Source organism: Theobroma cacao, chromosome 1, assembly GCF_053813885.1.
Source record: "Theobroma cacao isolate CCN51 chromosome 1, ASM5381388v1, whole genome shotgun sequence".
Lineage (NCBI taxonomy): Eukaryota > Viridiplantae > Streptophyta > Magnoliopsida > Malvales > Malvaceae > Theobroma > Theobroma cacao.
Genome location: NC_142639.1, coordinates 13,137,213 through 13,161,186, shown reverse-complemented (window position 1 = coordinate 13,161,186; position 23,974 = coordinate 13,137,213). Strand labels below are relative to the sequence as shown.

Genomic DNA, 23,974 nt, shown 5'->3' with positions numbered 1-23,974 from the left:
ACAAGTCTCTGAACTTCTTGTTTTTGGAAGCTTGAACAACGTGTACGGTCTCAGCAGGGAAGGGAAAATGATTTATTTTTCCCCGGAAAAATCCATTTTCTCAATTATGGAAACAAAAAATAGGCTAATAAAAAAATTGGCGGTCTGTTCTGATTAACTGGGTTTTTTTAACGGTTGCGGTATTTCATTCTCCAACAAGCAGTGGCTCAAGCTTCGGTCGACCCCAGCGTTACAGGGTCCATGACGCTAGCTTGAACTCTTCGCTCTTCTGCTTTTGGGTATTATGGTCCTTGGCTGACCACGTTTCCTTACTCACCCAAGTCCAACCACACCCAGGTCTCTCTCATCTCCCAGATCCCACCCCCCCCCGACCAAAAACCCAGAAAAATCATTTTCCTTTCATCTCCGAAGTCTTCCTCAATGAACCCAAATCCCAATCCGCAATGTTAAATCCTCTCCTCAAAAACCCATCTCCCAAACTCTTTTCCCTCTCATTACTCCGCCACCATATCCTCGCCTTCAGCTCCCAACCAACCAACCAATCTTCATTAGTCTCCAAAATCTGCAATATATTATCCCATCGTCAATGGAAACAAAATTTAGAACTCCTTCACTTAACCTCCGACCTGAAACCCCACCACGTGTCCCAAATAATCACCACCCACAAAAACACTGACTCCGTTTTGGAATTCTTTTTCTGGGTCTCAAAGCGGCATTTTTACAAGCATGACATGGGTTGTTACGTTTTGATGTTGAATAGGCTCGCTAAAGATCGAAAGTTTCCTCCGGTGGATCATGTTAGGATTCTGATGATCAAGGCTTGTAGAAATGAGGAAGAAGTTAAAAGGGTAATTGAGTTTTTAAATGGGTTTAATCAGAATTCTGGTTTTGGCTTTACTCTATATAGTTTCAATACACTTTTGATTCAATGCGGAAAATTTGAGATGGTTAGTTTAGCTCAAGATGTTTATAGCCAAATGTTGAATACTGGGATTAAACCAAGTTTATTGACATGTAATACTATGATTAATATTTTTTGTAAGAAAGGGAAGGTTCATGAGGCTGAGTTGATTTTCAACAAGATTTTTCAATACAATATGTGCCCAGATACGTTTACTTATACGTCGTTGATTTTAGGGTATTGTAGGAATCAGAATTTGGATTTGGCTTTTGAGGTTTTCTATAAAATGGTGAAGGAGGGTTGTGATCCTAATTCGGTCACGTATTCAAATTTGATCAATGGGTTGTGCAATGTAGGTAGGGTAGATGAGGCACTTGGTATGTTCGAAGAGATGGTTGAGAAAGGGATTAAACCGACTGTTTATACTTATACTGTTCCGATTAGTTCATTATGTGAGTTTGGTCGTGTGGATGAGGCAATTGAAATTGTGGGTAGTATGAGGACGTGGGGGTGTTATCCTAATGTGCAGACGTATACCGCATTAATAAGTGGATTATTTCGGGTGCAGAAGCTTGAAATGGCAGTTGGATTCTACCACAAAATGGTAAAGAATGGTTTGGTTCCTAGCACGGTTACGTACAATGTACTAATAAATGAATTGTGTGCTGAAGGAAGATTTGCCATTGCTTTGGATATTTTTAATTGGATGCTGAGACACAGTACATTGCCGAATACCCAAACATACAATGAGATTATAAAAGCATTGTGCTTAATGGGTGACACTGAGAAGGCAATGGCTCTCTTCCACAAAATGCTCAGGATTGGTCCCTCTCCAACTTTGATAACCTATAACACACTTATTGGGGGATACCTTAGAAAAGGGAATCTAAACAATGCTATGAGATTGTTAGATATGATAAAGGAGACTGAACGTGGACCTGATGAGTGGACTTATTCTGAACTTATTTCAGGGTTTTGCAAGTGGGGACAGTTGGATTCAGCAGTCAGTCTTTTCTGTGAAATGATAGAACGTGGGCTAACTCCAAATCAGGTTAGTTACACTGCTATGATTGATGGTTACTGTAAGGAAGGGAAAATGGATGCTGCCGTGTCATTATTTGAGAGGATGGAGCAACATGGCTGCTGTCCTGAGATTGAAACTTATAATGCCATAATAAATGGTTTGTCTCAAAACAATCAGTTTTCTGAAGTGGAAAAATTAATCAGTAAGATGGTAGAGAAAGGATTGCGGCCTAATGTCATTACCTACACATGTATGATCGATGGGATTTGTAAAAATGGTGGGACTGATCTTGCATTTAGGGTTTTCCTGGAAATGAAAGAGAGAAATTGCTCACCAAATGTTTACACATATAGTTCACTTATTCATGGCCTATGTCAAGAGGGGAAGGCTAATCATGCAGAAAATTTACTTGATGAAATGATAGGCAAAGAATTGGCACCTGATGAGGTAACATTTACCTCACTCATTGATGGTTTTGTTATGCTTGGTAGGTTAGATCACGCATTCTTGCTTCTGCGTCGGATGCTTGATGCAGGTTGTAAACCTAATTACAGAACTTTCAGTGTGTTGTCGAAAGGGTTGCAAAAAGAATTCAAGTTGCTAACAGAAAAGGTTGTTTCTCAAAACAGAGTGGTGTGTGGTGGTAGAATTGATGACAGATTTGCAAATTTTGGGTTGATGCGTTACCTCCTATCTACATTGTCTGGCAATGGTTGTGAACCTAATGTTGATATATACAGTGCATTAGTCACTGGCTTGTGTAGGGAAGGCAGATATTATGAGGCAAGTCAGTTAGTGGCACATATGAAAGAGAAAGGTCTTTGTCCCAATAAAGACATCTTGTTCTCTCTAATATTTGCACAATGTAGGAACTTAGAAGTGGATCATGCTCTAGAAACTTTTAACCTCACATTGATTAAAGGTTGGGAGCCTCCTTTATCAAATTATAGAGAAGTCATTTGTGCCCTTTGCAAGGCGGGTCGAGTGAAAGAAGTTCAGAATTTGTTTGAGAGCTTGATTGAGAAACAATGGAGTTCTGATGAGATTGTTTGGACGGTGTTGATTGATGGTTTGCTGAAGGAAGGAGAATCAGATTTATGCATGAAGCTTCTTCATGTCATGGAATCTAGAAATTGTCCTCCTAATTTTCAGACATATGTAATTTTGGCCAGAGAATTCTCGAAATATGGATTGATAGAAGTAGATCAAATTGGTAACAAGTTGAGAATTGTGAGGAATACACAATGAGTTGAGCTTGCTTCTAAGAGCCGGAATGTAGCACCATCCCCAGCAAGACGGATAAATATATCTTTCAAATGGGCTTTGGTTATAAACAGATTGATTGCACACATGTAAATAAAATTTTGGGTTCTCATTACTTTGTAGCTCCATCATTTTGTAAATGGTAAGACAATAATGTTTATTTAGTTACCATTTGCTATTCTTTTTACTCTCTGTTGATCACCGTAATTTATTGGCATTGTTTATCGCCTTAATGCTTCATACTTCTCACTTCTTAAACTGTTTATTATCAGCTTAGAATCTGATGGCTATGTTTGTTCCAATTTACCAGAAACTGGATATTTTTTAAATTTGATATTTGGACCCCATGGCAAGATAGCAAGAAGATACTTGTGGGCTAGAAGAACTGATCATGCTCAGGTAAAACAATGAACAGTGTAGATTATAGGAACTTCTGATAAAAATAAATGGTCACATTTGGCTGAACTTTTTATAAAGATATCTTCATCTATATATATATTTCCTTTTTGTGTTATTTTTTTGTCTGTGGATCTGTATGCAAATTGCTGCTTCTAGTACTTGTTTTAATCGTTTGCATTAATTATTATTTGACTACTCTTAAACAATATTGAAGTTTGCTTAAGGTTACAGACAATTTTTTGAGTAGTTATGCCCTTTCAATCTTTTCTCTGTAGCTTGCTGACCTTCTTGAAACTTGTGACATGAAAACTTGGCTATTTACCTCATTTTGCACGTAGAAGTTTGTCTGTAGAAATGTTTGACACTGATAAGGCTATGAATTTGGTGCTTCATTCATCTATAATTTTAGCATAGCAAATCTACCTGTTTTGACCTTCACATCAATTATGAAAGTTCTAAATTAAATCACAAATTTTCCTCAGCATTATGTTGTTGTCTGACTCTAGGTTAGTGCTTTAATTTAGATTTAAGAGGCTTGTGACAACTTCTATTTTTCTGTTTCAAATACAGATGTCCCACGTATTTTGTCCTAATTATGGAGTTCAACAATTCTTGAAGGATATGAATTTCTGAGCTTTAAAGTAATCAAATTCTTGAACTGTTAGAAAAGTGCAGTTTATTGTACTGCTATCGCTAGTGGAGCAAAATGCTACTCATTACTGCCAGCATCTTGCTAAGCATCTGCTGGTATCATTCTGTAAACTCTCCCCCTTTATCACATCATGCTATCATCACTACTTCTAATCACCATTAGTACTCACCAAAACATGGTTGTCTTAACTGCTACCAATCTCATTGATGTCATTGACTCACCAGTATCATCTTTGCCCCTGCCACTAAGCCTACCAACAAGCTGTTACCATTATCACTCATTGTGCAACTTCCTGTTTCATTTTGTTGTCCCACCACATAGTCACCAGTGCAATTGTTTATGCTAATGCCCTTGTTCTGTTACTGCCATCCCACACATACCCTCACCGTTAATACTTTGCTGACACCAGCAAAACTACCATCAACATTCATCATTAACTCTATTAAGAAGCATAAGCATATCACAAACAATTATTTTGTTAAACACAGAATTTCATATTAGGAATTTTGTTTTGGGTGCAATCCTACCCCATGGCTCAAGCCAAGGATCTCTGCCTAACACCTCTCTCCTCCCAAACTTCCATCTCTCTCTCCTCCATCCAACCACCCATGCTTAGCTCAGGCGGTAAATCAAGGGATTTAAATGTTATTGTTTCCAATCCCACCATTTCCCAAACACCTTAATTTAAGTTAGGTATCATCTCCATGACATTTATAGCTTGAACATGGCTTCATCATTATGCCAAATATATGCTTAATACTGTCTGGTTGGTCCTTGTTTCACATGCTAAACAATTTGGCATTTGTATGCTAAACCATTTTTCTACTTCTTAATATTTGTAGGTTTATGGAGTAAGGGAGTGACAAATTTGGCTCAATATTTTTTGCAGGATTTCATTATGTGCTGAGTTGTTTGCAATGCTGTCTCCTACATATTCAATCAACCTTGATAACTGGTTATGAAGGTATCCTCTATATCAAGCCAATAATAAATCATCTTTATATTGTATTCCTTGTCAATCATCAATTGGGAAATTGATTAATTTTTTTCATCTGCTAACTACATAAAATTTTTATTGTATAGCTGTTTCTCTAATGCCAAGATTATAACTCTATTCATGATTTTGTGAATCTCCTACTAAGTTTCCTTTAATTTGATTTATCATTAGCAAAACCAGATTGGAGAAGCATCATTCAAATGGAAAAGAAAAGATTCCATAAAATGACGATTTCTTGTCAGCAAATTTGATTTCCATCCAAAAATTTGTGTGATCATATATTTTTTGACATCATATTTATTTCACATCACCATTGTTCCATGGAATATTTCTCCAGATGGTAAATGTGGAAAAATATGCACCCTCTCCAAAATAAAAGAGAAGAAAAAGGGAGGGGAATTGGGACTTGCACGATAACTATTTTGAATTCACTATATATGCGTCTTCTCTGAGTAGCCATGCACAACTAAGCTCTCAGCCAAAAGCTCAAACAGTGACTTCCCCTACCTAACCTGCATTTGTCATTTATTCTCTCATTCACTCTCTCTAATATAACCATTGCACTACTTTTTACATGGCTGGCCTGGCATGTTCTCTCTAAGTTCTTGAAGTCTCACCTCGCCCTCAGACCATGTCTGTCAATCCCTCCCTCTTTCTCTTCACTTTCGTTGGGCTCTATAACCTGCTTTTGATTGTGTGGCAATACCATAAGGATGTACCTCAAAGTGCCCTCATGAAAAAGCTTCCATGGGGATTGAGCATCAATCCTATCCCTTTTGGGAGAAACCATAAAGTAGTTAACAACAGATCAATATTATTAATATAGTGTTTCACTATGTTAGCAATCATCAATGCCATGTGCTACAGGTTAACATGTAGCCCATGTGTTGAGATGGCAACAAAGTTGGTCCTGATTGATGAACTTATGGATCACCTACCATGGATGGCATTGCCTGGTCAAGAGGCAAAACTTGAGAAAGGTCAGCTGTTTTAAGATGCATTTGAGATACTAATTCTTAGATAAAATAGCTTTGGCAGTATCTAATTAGCTTTGAAGTTAACAGATGGTTCCATCAAAACCAACCACATACTGAGTAATGATGGTAATTTGGATGGCCAGGGTCTGCAAGAGGTATGGATTGGGCAATTTGTTGATTGCGTTGGGGCTTGAATTTAAAATATCTTCCCACATCCCGCCCCACCATTACCACCTGAACTATATCCAGTCTATTTGCTATCAGATATAGCCCACAGCAAGTGCATGGCATACAAAGAGCTCATAATACTATGATTTTGTCTTTACCCTTTTGTTTTCAGTTGGGGCCTGGAGAAAGTGGTTCAACTAAATCTAATAATAGCAACATGTTCCATGATAAAAATGGAGATGCTAGGACAATATTTTATCTAGACTTTATATTGATTTTGATATTTCCTGGAGATGAAATTTATTGGTGCTATTGCCTTACACCTGGCAGTAGCAGGTTTATGATTGACATTATTTGCAGCATCAGAAAAGTAAGCATTCATGGCGACATTATAATAGATAAGTGGATTCATATTTATGGCATTTTGCTTTATGCATCTCTCACAATGGTTAAAAACTTGAATAGAATGACTCACAAGCATAGCAGTTGTTCATCTTTTCTGTACAAAGTGCAATCCGGAAGCACTTCATACTGGGGGACCCAGTATTTTTTCCCCATCCCTGATGATTGGGGTCGCATTCCCCCTCATCTCTCAATGGCAGCAAGTGGTGGCATCAGCCTTAGCTGTTTAGGGAGCAGAAAGAGCATTCCCACATACTTAAATACTCAGGAGTACGTCAGGCTCAACCTTTTAGTAAAGACTTTTTTGGATCTCCTTGTAGCATAGGAGTTAAACCAAACCCTTTGGAAGTGGGCATCCATCATCCATTTATGGAATTTTCAGATTCCGAAAGGTAGAATTAAAAGTATCAGTGTTGGACTGTGCAACAGTGTATTTTCTGTCTGTATCAATAAGTGTCACGGTTGGTCTAATTCAATTTATGTATTGCTGGGGCCTCTCTTCTTTGTTCACAGTTCAGCTTAGGATCATATAGGTACAGAAAGAAAGAAAGAAAGAAAGAGGTCATGCTGGTGGGTTTCCTTTCTCTTTCCTCCATAAGCATTTCGGGTGTCTGATCAGAAACATCAAACTCCGAAAATTATTCCTTCTGATTCTCTGTCTTTTTCCATACACCCAAGGCCAAAGCCTTAAAAATGATAATAATAATAATAAAAGTCTTCATTAGTGAGCCGAAAACAGATAAAAGAAATGATATGCATCCAAACGTGCCAGGGAACGCACCATCTTCTCCGAAGCCCATTTGGATTTTAAAGACAAGCTAACACTGCATCACCTAACCATTTATTCCCCACAAGGCTTCCTTCCAAATGCTACTCCCCAATTTCATTTGGACTCTCTCTCTTACACTTACCCTCCCTTAAAAAAGTCCTTTTGCCTACACATCCACCAACCCAGCCCTGTCTAGACTAGCCTCAATACCCTTCCTCTTGGATTTTGCTGCACAGCAGCCGATTCTCCTTTATATACATCACCCAAAATCATTTGGGATAGCTACAAAAAAGTATACATTAATGTTGAATAGGAAAAAACTATCTCCTATAAATACCTCCATTTGACCCTCGATGCACCAACCATTTTGACAAACACATCAAGCCATTCCCACAAAGCAGAAGGCTTTTCCCATAATGGGTAGGCAAGGTGGTGATCCTACCATGGTTAGTTCCTCAATTGCCCTTTTGCAAGAGAGGTTTAGACAGCTGCAGAAGGTTAGAGAAAAGAGAGAGGAGAAAGAGCTTCTGAAGCTATTCGCTGAATCCGAACGCCTCAGCCCTACCATGCGCTATGAACCTAACAGACTGTCCTTCCAACCTGAGGTGATTCTACCTTACAGGCAACCCCCTCAGGATTCACTCTCTCTTGGACTTAACCCGCAAAGCAGGCAAACCGATTTCAGAGCTATGGGAATCCCAGCATCACCAAGCTCATGGCCTAACAGTGCAGCAACTTCAAGCAGATCTAAAAATTTTGAGAATTCTGATGTTGATACTTCTCTTCATCTGTAGAGGAATCTTACTTCTTATGTCTTTCATAGTTCCTTGTTAACCTACTTCTCTTTCCTCCTTTTTTTGTGGTCTGTAAGAATGGAAGAGTAATATAACTATATATTTGCTGATAATATACATTGCCGGGTGCATCTTCAGATTGTTCATGCAATCAGAAAGACTGCATTCCGCTCTCTCTTAAGTCTTGTAACTTCTTTCATTTTTCCCTCGCATGTATTGATTCTGACTAAATCTCCTATTCCATAACTATATATGCCGACAAAATTGAGCCATCTTTTTCTTCCGTCATTCCTTGAACAATATCAACAGTTAACTGATGCTCAATCTAGGAGCAGCTAGCTGGAGTCAAAACTGCTACTTACCAGTTAATATGGAAGATCTCAATCCATAGCTTTGCGTAATAGGCTTATTCACTTTGTGGTGCTGTTTCAATGCAAAAACAACAGAGGAAGAGAAACTGAAGTACTGAAAGTGGATTGAAGGAACAGAAGTTGATAACACATACACTATAACTCAGCTTTCAATTACTATGTGTGTGTAAAAATGGAAGCTAAACTTTAATAGCAAAATCATCATTAGAAAGTAGGTAAACCACCTGATTGAGAGAGATGTGCAAAGATTTAGAGGCAGGAAGCATGATAAGAGCCAACTTCTTTTTTGGGTCGTTTGGTTAGAGGTCAATAAAGGGAGTTAGAGGGGGTGGAGGGATATTTTTCTTTTCATAGGAAGATGTTTGGTTGTACTATGATGTCGAGCTTGCTTGTCGTTTAGTGGTATTGTTAACTTGGTGGGCTAAGTTGGGTTTCACTTTAGAGTTGTATGTGTTTTTTGCTGCTTGTAAAGTTGCATGATGCGGTGGGTTCTGACTTTTAATCAGATGCCGGCGATCTCCTTTGTTGATTCTTTTCTTATTTTTCTTGTTCGACTGTTGTTCTACATTGGAACTTAATATGACTCTTGTATGCATACTTTTGTGGTATAAAAATAAAGTTGTTTTGTCGCTGAAACTTCCATGGAAGCATTGACCTTCCCCTCTCCTTTTGTATCTTTGCAAGTGTTTGTTTCTTCCAATTGATAATAAAGAGAAGAGACTCTGATTTTTGTTAGACGCCTAACTCTCTCAGCCACACATAGATTAGACATACACCAGCTCCTGCTCTGACCAATTACTATTCCTAGGTGTGAAATGAAATGTATGAAGAAAGTGATATTTCTGTTTCCTTTATTTCTTTCCCTCCCTGCCAATGATTCAGCCATCTCTTTGCTACAATTTTTGCAGCAGACACTTCCATAATGCTGGGTTCAAGGTAGAGATAACAGAACCTCGAGAATCAATTGTTGGGTGTTAACAAGGTTTTATGGATCCAAACCTCTGATATGACGACTAATAGAATTGGGCATGAGTTAGGTGCTTGATAGACCAATAAAATCAGTGATGCTTAACGTATTCATTCATGTTCCAACCACATGGACCAACTTGTTTGGATCTCTCCCAACTCAACAGGAAACATGGTGTCCAAATTTATCATTCAATCAAAAGGATAGATTTATATATATATATTTATGGCAACTGCTAAGACTTTGCCGTAAGCTAACAATAATGAGGGGTTGGAATTTTATTTTGGAAAGTTGATTGGAATATATATAATGCCAATCGAACCATGCTTCAAGTAGAGAGGGTATGTAGGAGAATTTTACCTAATAGTTTCTTTGGAGAGAATTAGTGGATCAATTTATTACTACTGGTTGTAGTTGAAATTAACAAGGTCAGAAAGATTAAGGTAGGAAGTAAGCCGTTGTCATATATATATATATATATGGTCTCTCGGTGATAAGAACCAGCAGAAAGAGATTGTATTGTATGTTGTCTCTCAAGATATAACAAGCTCAATCACCCATTGTTTTGTACCAATAGAGATTGAGGCACCAACTAAGTCGCTCTCTTGTCACCATGCATACGCGTCCTCTTGATGATATAACAACTGCTGCAAAGAGCACGCCATCTCCAACACCCACCCATTAACCTGCACAAGTTACAATTAAAAGCTCTACAAGGAATTGATAGGTTCAAAAAATCACTGCAAAATATAACCTTATAATCTTACCAGCTTTAATTATTTCTTAAAAGTATGAAAGCTTACCGAAGGTTTTATGTAATTATATAAGAATATGCACCACTTATTTCTTTTTTTTTTTCTTAATTTTTGATTCATTGAATCTTTGAAACCTCTTCAATATCTTTACTTAACAAAATAATTACTAAAATTAATTTATAATATAAAAAATAAGGCAATAAAATGCTACTTAATAGTTACATTAAAGACAAAAAAATAAAAAAAAAAGTAGTGAATTCTGTTTTTGTTGGGAAATATTGTGAATTCATTCTGAAGGCCGTGGCATGGTTTGCAGCCCACACCCTCTTGGGCCCTCTCCTGTATTCTCCCTAGCCTCATAAATGGACTTGGGCCACTCCATTATCTTGACAGAAAAATTATTAGGAAATAGATCTGATGACGTGGCATAACTAGAGCCGTACGATTTGTTACACAGCCTCCAGCCTACACCGCATGTACCAAATCCCCACCTTCACGTTTCTAGATGACGAAAATACGCAAAAAAAAATGCTTTTAAATTATCTCCAGAAGCTTCCCAAAACCCATCTCTCCCAGCGAAACCCTACTAAAACCCTCAACGTCTCCCCTTCTCCCACCCAACTCACTGAGTCAGCTGCCTCAACTCACCAGAACCTTGCTCGCTTGTTTTCTCTGACTCCGAATCATGCACCGCCTCTCCAGGCGCTCGGTCTCCGCCGCCCTCCGCGCCCCCGCCACTCATTACCGAAACGCTGCGGTGGCTCCAATCTCCTCCTCCACTCCCGTCCCTGATTCGGTACTCTTTGTCATTTTCTACAGTATTAAATCTTCATTTGGATAGGAAACAAGCTGTTCCTTTGATTGAAATGAATGAAATGCCTTTTTTTTAATGAAAAAAACATTTTCCGTTTCTTTTTGTTCTTTATTTTTGTGAGTGATGATTGATTGGAACTAACGGAAAAGTTCCATTTCCAATTTATATTCTTTTTTATTATCTACATTTTCTTTCTTGGTAACAATTAATGAAAAGGATTTCTGAAATTATGTCCATTTCTGTAATTTTTTGGATGGGTATTTCATTCTAATATGAACTACGTTTTATTATATTTTTTAAATGTTTTATTGGACTATGACCAGGCAGTGGGGAGTGATAACAACACCAGGTGGTACTCAGCAATAACTGGAGGGAAGTGTGACACGACCAGATACTCAAATCAACTGAACTTGAAAAGTGGTTTGTTTTTGGGCAGCCGATATGAGTCAACTGCAGCAGCATCTGATTCCGCAAATCAGCCTCCACCTCCAGCTGAGAAATATGAGTATCAAGCCGAGGTACGTTGTGTCAGGGACTTCTATAAATTCTTATTTAGAGTTTTGATGGGTTTTTAGTGATGCTACTGTTTTATACATGGCTGGCAGGTTAGTCGTCTCATGGATCTTATTGTCAACAGCTTGTACAGCAACAAGGAGGTGTTTCTTCGGGAGCTTATCAGGCATGTTCTGGGAAGTCATTTGTCCATCCTTGGATATATTAAATTACCATGGTTTTTATAGTAACAATCAGCAACTCAAACATATGACATATTTTGAGTAAGACCATGGAGGAACAAATTGACATTTGACTCTAAAGATTAGAATTAGATTAGTATTCTGTGTTATCTGTAGTAGATAGGCCAATTTGTGCATTTTTTTAGTCTTTTAACAATCTTTGCTTCCAATAACTCTTAGTTAATAAAGAGTTGTTTTTTCAATAATTGAACTTTAAGCTAAAAATCAAGGATCAGCTTTCTATAATTATGTGTCTGATTCTATCAAAATGATGCTTGATATCCTCAAATCTAATTCTTTTTTAAATTGTGAATTTGTTTACACAGCAATGCAAGCGATGCCTTAGACAAGCTACGGTATCTAAGTGTTACAGAGCCTCAGCTTTTAAAGGATGCTGTTGATCTTAACATCCGTATCCAAACAGACAAAGATAATGGGAGAATAACTATTATGTAAGTTTATGATCTTTAAGGAGCTTTGGTTGATGATTTGATTTTAGCAATGCTTGTAATACTACTTTGTTTTCTACAGTGACTCTGGCATTGGTATGACTCGACAAGAACTTGTAGATTGCCTGGGAACTATTGCACAGAGTGGAACTGCAAAGTTCTTAAAAGCCGTGAAGGTCTAATAAATAAGTTAACGTTTTATCTCCTGATTTTAGTTTTACTTGTTAATGGGCTTCAAGAAAATGTTTAATTTTGCAGGAAAGCAAGGATGCTGGTACCGATAACAATTTGATCGGTCAGTTTGGTGTTGGCTTTTATTCAGCATTTCTTGTTTCTGATAAGGTATATTGTTAACTTATTATACTTATCGTCTTAGATGTGAGTTCAGAAGTTCTCCTGTGCCAGTTGCTAATGTAGTTGATTGTATTTGTAGGTTGTTGTCTCAACAAAGAGTCCAAAATCTGATAAGCAATATGTTTGGGAAGGAGAGGCAAATGCTAGCTCTTATACTATTCGGGAGGAGACAGACCCAGGGAGTCTCATTCCTAGAGGAACACGTCTTACATTGTATCTTAAGGTCTCTTAAGTAACAAACAATAGTTTAGTATCTTTATCCCTTATAAATCTTGAACTTAGTTTGTTTCTTGTTCTATGTGTGCTTTCAGCGTGATGACAAAGGTTTTGCACATCCAGAACGGATTCAAAAGCTTGTGAAGAACTATTCACAGTTTGTTTCGTTCCCAATCTATACTTGGCAGGAGAAGGGAATCACTAAAGAGGTGCTGTCAATATTTGCATTTTTCTTGATGACGTCAATCAACTAGTCTTTGGGATAACTAATCTGTTATGTTTGGCTTTTCACAGGTTGAAGTTGATGAGGACCCAGTTGAAGCCAAAGAGGATGGTCAAGATGAAAATACTGAAGTGGTTACCTTGTTTTATTATACTTTTCTGTGACATCATCTATAGGCTGGTTTGTAACATGCATGTGATTGTTGTATAACTTTGATGTAACAGAAGAAGAAGAAAACTAAAAAAGTTGTTGAGAGGTTTTGGGATTGGGAGCTTGCAAATGAGACTCAACCAATTTGGGTAAGTTGTAGAATTGGTTAATTTATGTGTTTGCACCTATAAAATGTTTCATATATTTCATTATGGTTAAATTCATTTTTGCAGCTTCGCAACCCTAAGGAGGTGACAACGGAAGAATACAACGATTTCTACAAGAAAACTTTTAATGAATACTCAGATCCACTGGCATCATCACACTTCACGACTGAGGTAGTAACAGGGATTATCATTTAGTAGGAAGCTATTTGCATCAACTATGAAAACTTTCTGCAATAAATTTTGGATAGCAATTGTCTGGAGTCAAGAAATTTGACTACGGCTTTACTGTCCTTTGAAGATAATGTTGCTGAAAAGATGTGCAACTGTAATAGGGCACTTGCAGCACTCATCTAAAGCGTTTCTTATTTCACTTTGTAAGTTTAAACATTGCTTTTGCAGGGTGAGGTGGAGTTTCGTTCTGTACTTTACGTTCCAGCTGTTGCTCCGATGGGAAAGGATGACATAATCAATCCCAAGACAAAGAATATAAGACTCTATGTTAAGAGGGTCTTCATTTCAGATGATTTTGATGGAGAATTGGTAATCAAATGTCTTTCCTTGATATGCATGAGAGGAATGTACTTGGTTGAAATGAAATCTGACTTGCGTATGCTTTTTTGTGTTCTCTGTTCAATAGTTCCCTCGATATCTAAGCTTTGTGAAGGGTGTTGTAGACTCGAATGACCTTCCGCTCAATGTTTCCCGTGAAATTCTTCAAGAAAGTCGCATTGTATGTCTTGATAGTGCTTTCTTTTTCTTTTTTTCCAAAAGTCTTATTAGTTATTGAAAAAGAAACTTTTTTTGTCAAAATTCTTCTAACTATAACCTTTTGCTGTTCTTGAAGGTACGAATCATGAGGAAACGTTTGGTTCGAAAAGCTTTTGACATGATTCTGGGAATATCCATGAGTGAAAATAGAGGAGTATGCCTGATAAACCTTTCGTCTCTCTTCATCTCTGCATTGTTCTCCGATTTATCTCCTATGTGACTGAGACTTAAACCAAAGCATGGCTTATTGTGGAATTTAATTTTTCATTTTGTGAGCAACTATGAATCAAGCAGCGTCTTATGCCATTATGTTTTTGTGTGCTTAACATCTGCTTGCATTGTAGGATTATGAGACATTTTGGGAGAATTTTGGAAAACATTTGAAGTTGGGATGCATAGAAGATCGTGAAAATCACAAGCGTCTCGCACCATTGCTTAGGTTCTTCTCTTCCCAAAGTGAGGAGGAGATGATTAGCTTAGATGAGTATGTTGAGAACATGAAACCTGAGCAGAAGGATATTTATTATATTGCTGCTGACAGTGTGACTAGTGCTCGGAATGCACCTTTTCTGGAAAGACTTCTTGAGAAGGATCTTGAAGTATACCTCTTTCTTTAAAATAATCAAAATCTATATTGACTATTTTCTTGAGCTTCATTTTACATGAATATTTTTCGGTGCTATCTTCCTAGGTCCTCTATTTGGTTGATCCCATTGATGAGGTTGCCATTCAAAATCTTAAATCATACAAGGAGAAGAATTTTGTAGACATTAGCAAGGAAGACTTGGATTTAGGTTAGTGTGTGAATCTTCTTGATCTCATGAAGTTTGACATTTTATCATTGGGTGTTCACTAAAGCTTTCAATCATCCTTGTACCAGCTTACTCCTGTGAATGACTTGGCTGTTAGAACATTAATTCTCATAATAGTGGTTACATTTTCCCCATATGTTTGTGGTTTGATTTCTATAGGTGATAAGAATGAGGAAAAAGAGAAAGTGGTCAAAGAGGAATTTGGCCAAACTTGTGATTGGATTAAGAAACGGTTGGGTGAAAAAGTTGCCAGTGTTCAAATCTCAAACCGTCTGAGTTCATCACCCTGTGTTTTGGTATCTGGGAAGTTTGGTTGGTCTGCCAACATGGAAAGGTGAATATTCTCTTGTTTAAGTTGCTGTTGTGATTAAGAATTTTCTTTAGCATTAGTTAACACGGAACTGGTTCTTTTGTAGACTGATGAAGGCACAAACAGTTGGTGATACATCTACTTTGGAGTTCATGAAAGGGAGAAAGGTGTTTGAAATCAATCCAGAGCACCCAATTATTAGAGACTTGAATGTATGGTGACGGAACAATAAACTTAATCTTACCCCATGCATTATCTTTTTGATTTTAACTTCTTGCACCGTTTGCAGGCTGCATATAGGAGTAATCCAGATGATGAAGATGCCTTGAGAGCTATAGATCTTTTGCATGATGCAGCACTTGTTTCTAGTGGATATACGGTGAGTTTGGTCACATTTTCTATAGTTTTCTCTGAGTTGCATAGTATGTTGCACTAATTTAGAATATAGCTGTTTCTTTACATCATACAAATTTTATGATAGTTTATTCTATAGGCTGAAGACACCTTGCCTTAGAGCTTTGTAGATGTCAAAGATTTGAAAGTTTCAGTTATTGATTGTTGTAAACAATGTCAGTCGTCTTGTGAATGTGTTAATAGTCCTCAAATGTATTTTTTGCCTAACTTTGATATGTGATTATGCAGCCTGACAATCCAGCTCAACTTGGTGGTAAGATATATGAGATGATGGGAATGGCTCTTTCAGGCAAATGGTCAACACCTGAAGTCCAGCATTCAGGATTGCAACCTCCCCGCACAGAGACATTGGAAGCTGAGGTGGTCGAGCCTGTTCAAGCTGGTGGTCAGAAATGAAAAGTGCATGGTTTTGTTTTTCCTCGCTCCCTCTATATGCATATATCAATATATTCAGTAAAGTTTGCCAGGGCTTCGTTACTAAGTTATGGTGTAGTGCCTAAGGTTTTTTTTTTTTTTTTTTCTGTTGGCACAATCTGGTGCTAAGTTGAGCGAATACTTGGTTCATAAGTGCCATTGAGAGTTTGAGTAGATCTGACTTGGACGAAAATGTGAACCTTTATGCTCTCTGGCCCATTCTATAGCCGCTTAGCCTTAGGTTGCTGTTTCATGATTTATGCAAGAAAACTAAATGAGAAATAGATTAACTTGCATTCTTTCTTCTGTCTTTATAGTTTGCTTTTCTTTTTTTTTTTTTTTGCAAAAAAGGGGATATATGGCAGATCAAGCGGTCCGAGCCTAGTGATTGCTTTATCAAAGCAAATAATTCTTCTGACCAGTGAAGAAGCCCGGTTGCCTTGTAACCAAATGAAATCTAGAGTGCAAAAAAGGTGTGGTTTAGTTGAAGAATCTCAGCTGATCCGGAGTGTAACCCATTGGCTAAAATTGATATAACCCGTTTTCGAACTCCTCCACCAAGTCCACTTCAACCACGAGACTAGACTTCCGCTGGAAACACTAAACCTCCCCGGTATGCCTAGGACTTCTGTTCCAAAGGATTTGCCTGAGCTTGGCAGTACCTCCACCTGTAGAGCCGTTTCTTGTTTCAGGGATGTTAGAAATATCTAATTATGAGTTTGAAACAGGTGGAGCAGGCAGGGTATTACCCAATGGTGCGCCTGCATTCTTGTCAAGATTTCCAGAATCAATATGTAATTTTCATGTATTGCGCTTGGTCCAAATAGCCTAAACACCCCAGAGATATACTGAACATGCACTCACACTAAACTAAGTTTATTACTTCTTTCTTGCTTTCTTCCCTTTATCCATCAACTTACTAACTGTAAAATATTTTGCCTCCAATACCATTATTCGAAAATAGATTGGTCCCTCAGTAAGTCCAAGTGTTTATTGACCAACTGAATACATCATTTCTTATAAAATCTGTCAATTATTTTGACAAAATTCAAATGAATTTTTATTCACTTATTAAGTATTTATACTTTTCTCTTCCGGCTGTTAGCAGGAGGCTTTCTGATGTACTAGGCTTGTTGTCATCTGGACAACCTACTTGCCCACGGGTATTAATCACATAATCATTTATAGAGAAGCAAAGGAGGTCTGGCCGTGTGGATCGGGCATGCAACTTCGTCTCCACAACCCACGTTGATCACTTTAGGAATGACCCAAAACTGTTTACAAGTCAGCTCAGCCTGTTTTTGGAGGACTGCGTGCTTACTTGTTGTAAACATTCTTGATTAAGTACATTGAAGCACTGACCATATCCAAATTTCTTGTTGGTAGTCCCCAAAGGGAAAAACCCATAGTTATATACTCACAAAGCATGTAGTGAACAATAGTTCATGTTTTTTTTTTTTTAAATATTTATATTTTTATTTTGAGCTAAATAGGTCTTATAATTAATGGTTGATTAATAATTATTAAGTAAAACATTATTTATCATTTTATGTCATGTGGTGTTTATGTAACATGTTGATATTTTATAATTAATAATGATATGACATGTTTACATGACGTAATGACATAATTACGTAATATTTTTTATCTTTCACATCAATATCACGTGAGCATAAAATAACAAATGACGTTTGGATTAACGTCACGTTATCAACCGTTAGTTAAAAGAATTTATTTGATCCAAGATATAAGTGAAGAAGACTTGACTGAAAGCAATAAAAGAATAAAAATTTATTTAAATTTTTTTTTAATAATTTATAATTTTTTTTAAAGTAGAAAGAATTAGAGAACAATTAAACACATCATAGGGATAGTTTATCTACAATATAATATTTATTTGATTACAACTTCATGGTTCTGGTTCATACATCAATCAACTCTTAACTCGCACTACAATTTTATTAATTAACAACAATATTAATAAAAAAAATGTTGACGGATATATATAATTACTGCATTATTCTTGATGAGAAAATAAATACATTGAATAACAACTTAAGAAATGGTCATAGACATAATTACACAAGCTGTATCTCATTTGTTTTATTTTTATTTTCATGTTGACCCACTCAATTCATCTACTAAAAGAAATTTTATTTCATTATTAAAGTAGGCCCCCAAAACCTCTAAAAACTACATCTTTATCCCACGTCGGCATCACCGTTGCATATTCAGGAAACAAACGTGAGCCTTTGGATCAAAAAAGGCTATAAATCAAATGTCCCCATTTTCTTGAGCGACTCTCCGACTCGGGTCAATCTCTCCTTCTCCAGTCTCCGCCGATCGGACTCTACGACTCGATCCTCGTTAAAGGTATAACCTTTCCTTCAATTCTACTCTTTTAATTTTAGGGTTTTGTTTCATGATTTTAGTTTCATATGAGTTTCGAGTTTGTTTGATTGGTGAAATGCGCTGGTTTTTAGTTTTTGGTTTCTGGATTAGGTAAACATTTCCTAGTTGGTTGAATTTGGAATTGGGTTTTTTGCTAGGTTTTGACTTAGATTAGGGTTTTGACGCATCGATATCACATAGTTGACTGTACGGGATCAGAAGAACTTATGTTTGAAACGGATTAGTTTAGGATTTTTTTTGGGTTATTTTGTAAGATAGGTTTTTCTTTCCTTTTTTTTTTTCTTTTGAAAGGAACGAATTTGGGGTGGTTTTGAAAAGCCTTGAGTGTTTGGATGTTGGACATCAATTTTGAATTTTGGATTAAACTCTTTGGTCAATTTAGTTGGGGTCACGAAGTAGATATGAATAAAACCACAATTTTTTCTAAGTATTGAGGATAGAGAATTGGTTATCTGTAATGTGGACTGTTTTAAATGTAATTTTTAGTGCTGAAATATATGATCTTAGTTTTATATGGAACAATTATATTGGAATAGAATTACATGTTAATCAGGTCTTTATTTTAAATCAATCATGATTTTGTTTTTTATTATTTGCTTTTGCTTTTGCTTTAAAACAACTTTTGAAGAAGTAAAGAAGCATATAGCGAAAATCAAGCAGCAATCAATCGGGAGCCTTAGTAGAAAGACACTTAAATTTATATTATTATGATACTAAGTCGTGCTTAGATAATGACTCAGGAGTTGCTCTTAGTTACAGAGTAATCAAGATTTTATCTATGGGAACATCATCTGGTTCTAATATTAACCACCAGCATTCGTCGAAGATGTTGCCCCCACGTCAACAACCACGACCAGGGAGCTTACAAACTTCGTTGTCCTTAGTATCCTCAGATCCTCGCTTATCACCCGATGCCCAAGAACCCAGATCAAACTCAGATAACATTCATGAGTCTCCTACCGAGAGTGCCAGCTCACGAGAGACTTGGCCTACTGCTGATGCTGTCACAGCCAAGAAAATGGAAAATGGGAAAACTGAAAATGATTGCCCTGAGCAGTCTGTCATTCGCCGTGTTTCTAGTGCTGATAAGATAACACTTCGAGACATTGCAAGAGAAAGAGTTGATGTTATCTCTGAAAAGATGCATCACCTACCTGATGAGTTTCTAGATGAGCTAAAGAATCAACTCAGGGCTATCCTGGAGGGCAATGGTGGTTCACAAAACAGGGAGGAGTTTTTGATTTTGCAGAAGTTTGTTCAAAGTAGATCTGATTTAACAGCTAAGACATTGATTAGAGCACACCGGGCACAACTGGAAATCCTTGTTGCAATAAATATGGGAATTCAGGCATTCTTGCATCCAAACATCAGTTTGTCCCAAACTTCTCTCATTGAGGTTTTTGTGTACAAAAGATGCAGAAATATAGCATGCCAAAACCAGCTACCTGCAGATGACTGCACCTGTGAAATATGTGCCAATAGGAATGGATTTTGCAATCTTTGTATGTGTGTTATCTGCAACAAGTTCGATTTTGAAGTAAATACCTGCCGCTGGATTGGTTGTGATTTGTGTTCTCATTGGACTCATACTGATTGTGCTATTCGTGATGGGCAAATTTGTATGGGTCCTTCCGTTAAGAGTGGAGCAGGTCCTACTGAAATGCTTTTCCGGTGCCGAGCTTGTAATCGAACATCTGAGCTGTTAGGTTGGGTTAAAGATGTCTTCCAACATTGTGCTCCAGCCTGGGATAGGGAGGCTCTTATGAGAGAACTTGATTTTGTTAGTAGGATTTTTCACGGAAGCGATGACCCCAGAGGGAAGAAACTCTTTTGGAAGTGTGAGGATCTTATAGAAAAAATGAGGGGTGGACAAGCAGAGTCCGCAGCTTGCAGATTGATATTAATATTTTTCCAAGGTACAATGTCTACTAAGTTATTCAATTATCTTGCAAAATATTGTTTGAAACTTATTTGTTATTCGGTGAAAAATGTATGGGGAATGAAAAATACAACTCAGTCTTGCATGTACTTTTCTTCTATGTTCCATGGCATTTGATGAACATGAGAAGTAATTTCATACTGCATCTGAAAGGAGTAGGGAAGAACCAGTTAGTTGCCATAAAAATTATCATTTGTTCATCAACCTTTTGATGATCCTGCTTTCCCACAGTTGAGCATCTCATACATTATTCATGCCATCCGGCTTTGATTAAAACCCTAATTTGGACTGATGCCTTTTGTTTGGACTTTAAATTTTTTTGGACATGAAAATTATTTGAAATGGCTGAAATGCAAGTTGGTTTTATCATTTGAGTTACATGATAATCATGATAAATATTACTTATTTGGTGCATGTGATTTTTCTATTTTTAATACTGGCTTATCAGTTTTAAATTTTTTGGTCCATCACATATGCTATAGTCTAGCTGAAATTCTGTGTGCTTTTTTTGAGAAATTTGCACTTCTCATCATGATTCTGATAAACGCAAGCCTCTGCTCTGTTTTTGGTTGGGATCTCCTTTTAATTTCGTGATTGATGTAGGATAGCAAGGGAGGGTTGTATAAAAAGTTTTTATATTGTGAGCTAAATGTTGTGATTTTAGGACTTAGTTGGATTAGAAAAGATAATAGAGTTTGAGGGTTTCTGTAGGATGGAAAAGATTCAATCCTGACAGCTGCAAGCAAACAGAAAGGAAAAAAAACCTGCCCATTGCTCTGGTTGTGAACAGTCCCTGTCGACAGTAACTTGGGGTTGGGTTGAAATGTGATGTTTATTTTGTTGTGGGTTAGGTTGGACTATGTGGAAATCAGGTCGAGAGTTTCAGATAAACGATTTTAAAGTCTCAAAGGCTTCAGCACCTAGAATTAATTCATGCAATCATAAGGAGAGTATAATAGCACCTGAAATTCTCATAAATATTTTCTATGTTAATCAGGAGAAGTTGCTATTCCTGTACTAAAGCTTCTCCCACTAGTTGAAGGACTTGGACTCCACATCAGAAAGTCCAAAGAGCAAATTTCTGACAATTGTTAGACTTGGAATAAAAGAAGACTCAAAATCTGCAATTTTCAGTAAATCTAGAAATTAACAGGAGTCTTAAATCAGTATGATATTAAAGAAAGATCATAAGCTTCAGATATTCATGACATGTGATTCCGGCTTTGACTCTTTTTGTCTGAATCAAGAATGTCATGTTGCGTGAAAGTTATCTTTTCGTTTTCTTAAAGCTTTTTTTTTTTTTTTTGGTATAGAGCTTGATATGGATTCTCCAACAAGCTTGGAAAATGGTGAAGCTGGGCGGTTGATAGCACCACAAGAGGCATGCAATCGAATTGCAGATGTAGTGCAGGAGGCCATGAGGAAGATGGAAATGGTGGCTGATGAGAAGATGAGGATGTTCAAGAAAGCTCGCTTGTCTCTTGATGCTTGTGACCGTGAGCTTGAGGACAAGGCCAAGGAAGTAGCAGAACTGAAGCTGGAGAGACAAAAAAAGAAGCTGCAGATAGAAGAGCTGGAGAGAATCGTAAGGCTTAAACAGGCAGAGGCTGATATGTTCCAGCTTAAGGCCAACGAGGCGAAACGAGAGGCTGAGAGGCTTCAAAGAATTGCTCTTGCAAAGTCAGATAAATCAGAGGAAGAGTACGCTAGCTGTTACCTGAAACTTCGTTTGAGTGAGGCAGAAGCTGAGAAGCAGTATTTGTTTGAAAAGATAAAGCTGCAGGAGAGCTCACGTGCATCACAGAGCAGTAGTGGAGGTGATCCTTCACAGGTGTTGATGTATTCCAAAATCCATGATCTGCTCCACGGATACAATATACCCTCTAAGACAGAGTCCCAGCCAAATGAGCGCCACAGTTTTAGAACAAATCCCTAATGAATTCTGAATAGTATGTTATTCATTGAAGCAAGTTATGTGACTTACAAATGTGTTGCTTTGTTGGGAAACTAGAGTGTAAGATTTGCTATTTCATTTGATCTATGAACCTTCAATCAACGTCATTTAGTTTGTTATCCTATAAAAGTAATTACTAGTTGTAAAGTTGGCTTCTTTTTTGTTTTTTCCTTCTAGTTTTTGTAATATATCGGGGTGAGTATCATCCCGTCTTGTTCTTATGTATGAAATTACTCTTCTATGGCTTTATCTGCAGCGGTAATGCTCCAGCTTCGTGTATTTGCAAATCATGTTAAATGTGTTTTGACAGGAATTTTATTCTGTGACTAACTGCACCATGCAACACTTACATAACATTTCTCATGTCTTAATATTGTTCAGTAGAATATATTGGAGGGCTAGATATATGGCAGTTTCAACAATTCAAGAATGAATTTATTTTACCTAATGCATGCTGCTCTATTTATTTCTCTTCTTATTGAAATAGTTGTTTATACCTGGCTTTCCTGCATGATAATGACATTTCCATGAGCATTAATTTCTCGGCACTGTGCTTTTGGATTGGTTAAGTGCAGATATGGAGTTAATTTTGCCTTTGTCATTTGCTTTCAGAGAACTCCTGAGCTCTTGTGCAGGGAGATTGACGGGTAAGGTTCCTCAGAGAGAAACGACACAGCTTTGCTGGTTCCGTGACAGCTTATCAGAGATGTTAACATCAGTCTGGAGCAATGAGTCCTGCATTGGTTCATAATCGTGCCTGATCTTTCATGGTGGGTTATGCTCAGCCCTTGCCTGGGATGCTTGAAGTTGAAGGTACAATAGTATCGAAAAATGGAAGTCGTTAAAAATATAATCACTGTCGAAATTGGGTGACAGAAAATCAAATATCAGAAATGATCTCACAAAATGGCAACTCAAGGCAGTTCCTCGTCAATTAGCATCAGAAATTATATCTGCATTCTTTAACAAGTTGGGGATATCATTGCATTCGAGTATTTGGTTCATTGATTAGTATATGATCTTTACTTAAAAAATAGAATTCGAATCTTACTTCCTCAATTCAAAAAAAAAAAAGTTGGAATGTGATTCTGAAGGTCGAGGATAATAAATCTACAGTAAGACAGACCATCACCATACTGTGTGTGTCAACCATTGATACCTGCAGATCAGTTCGGTTGATTGATTTATGAGATTTGACAAATCCAACAAGTTGGACAAAGATAAACAGCCCCAGAGGCAGCCGGTGGGACTTTGGGATTGGAAGCAAGTTCTGTTGGGAGATGCTTTTTAAGATGCTAATTATTAATTCGAAATGCTTACTGCCTCGTAGCTAGGATACCAAGTCACGCGGTTTGGATTCTTAAAAAATTGAGATAGGGCACATGGAGCATGGCATATTTGCTGA

The 23,974-nt window shown here is 37.3% G+C and overlaps 4 protein-coding genes across 14 annotated transcripts; all 4 read left to right on the top strand.

Annotated features, from left to right (window-relative positions):
- Nucleotides 1-174: 174 nt before the first annotated feature.
- On the top strand, nt 175-6,803 carry LOC18612442 (uncharacterized). Of its 9 annotated transcripts, XM_088809045.1 has the most exons (7): nt 754-848; nt 1,138-3,330; nt 3,499-3,587; nt 4,158-4,334; nt 5,129-5,203; nt 6,104-6,216; nt 6,301-6,803. In XM_088809045.1, exon 2 carries the CDS (start codon nt 1,188-1,190, stop codon nt 3,171-3,173), a length of 1,986 nt encoding a protein of 661 aa, XP_088665171.1. In that variant the 5' UTR covers nt 754-848; nt 1,138-1,187; the 3' UTR covers nt 3,174-3,330; nt 3,499-3,587; nt 4,158-4,334; nt 5,129-5,203; nt 6,104-6,216; nt 6,301-6,803. The 9 variants fall into 9 exon arrangements, with proteins under 9 accessions (XP_017969542.2, XP_017969541.2, XP_017969539.2 ...); XM_018114053.2 differs by having other exon boundaries at nt 175-3,330; nt 6,357-6,803; XM_018114052.2 differs by having other exon boundaries at nt 175-3,330; nt 6,294-6,803.
- An 835-nt stretch (nt 6,804-7,638) lies between these two features.
- Nucleotides 7,639-8,616, top strand: LOC148764544 (uncharacterized). Its single transcript, XM_088809049.1, has one exon. It carries the CDS (start codon nt 7,969-7,971, stop codon nt 8,344-8,346), a length of 378 nt encoding a protein of 125 aa, XP_088665175.1. The 5' UTR covers nt 7,639-7,968; the 3' UTR covers nt 8,347-8,616.
- Nucleotides 8,617-10,946: 2,330 nt separating this feature from the next.
- HSP89.1 (HEAT SHOCK PROTEIN 89.1) lies at nt 10,947-16,570 on the top strand. Its single transcript, XM_007049238.3, has 20 exons — nt 10,947-11,235; nt 11,577-11,771; nt 11,859-11,932; nt 12,314-12,439; nt 12,519-12,612; nt 12,695-12,778; nt 12,870-13,013; nt 13,102-13,215; nt 13,301-13,360; nt 13,454-13,528; nt 13,613-13,717; nt 13,946-14,086; nt 14,184-14,276; nt 14,391-14,468; nt 14,659-14,913; nt 15,006-15,108; nt 15,286-15,460; nt 15,543-15,648; nt 15,726-15,815; nt 16,079-16,570. The coding sequence occupies exons 1-20, from the start codon at nt 11,125-11,127 to the stop codon at nt 16,244-16,246; spliced, it is 2,391 nt and encodes a 796-aa protein (XP_007049300.3). The 5' UTR covers nt 10,947-11,124; the 3' UTR covers nt 16,247-16,570.
- A 1,907-nt stretch (nt 16,571-18,477) lies between these two features.
- On the top strand, nt 18,478-22,824 carry LOC18612438 (OBERON-like protein). 3 transcript variants are annotated; one of them, XM_007049236.3, is made up of 3 exons: nt 18,478-18,637; nt 19,430-20,592; nt 21,929-22,824. In XM_007049236.3, exons 2-3 carry the CDS (start codon nt 19,455-19,457, stop codon nt 22,549-22,551), a joined length of 1,761 nt encoding a protein of 586 aa, XP_007049298.3. In that variant the 5' UTR covers nt 18,478-18,637; nt 19,430-19,454; the 3' UTR covers nt 22,552-22,824. The 3 variants fall into 3 exon arrangements, with proteins under 3 accessions (XP_007049298.3, XP_007049297.3, XP_017969320.2); XM_007049235.3 differs by having other exon boundaries at nt 18,479-18,637; nt 19,436-20,592; XM_018113831.2 differs by having other exon boundaries at nt 18,496-18,637; nt 19,417-20,592.
- The last annotated feature ends 1,150 nt before the right edge of the window (nt 22,825-23,974 follow it).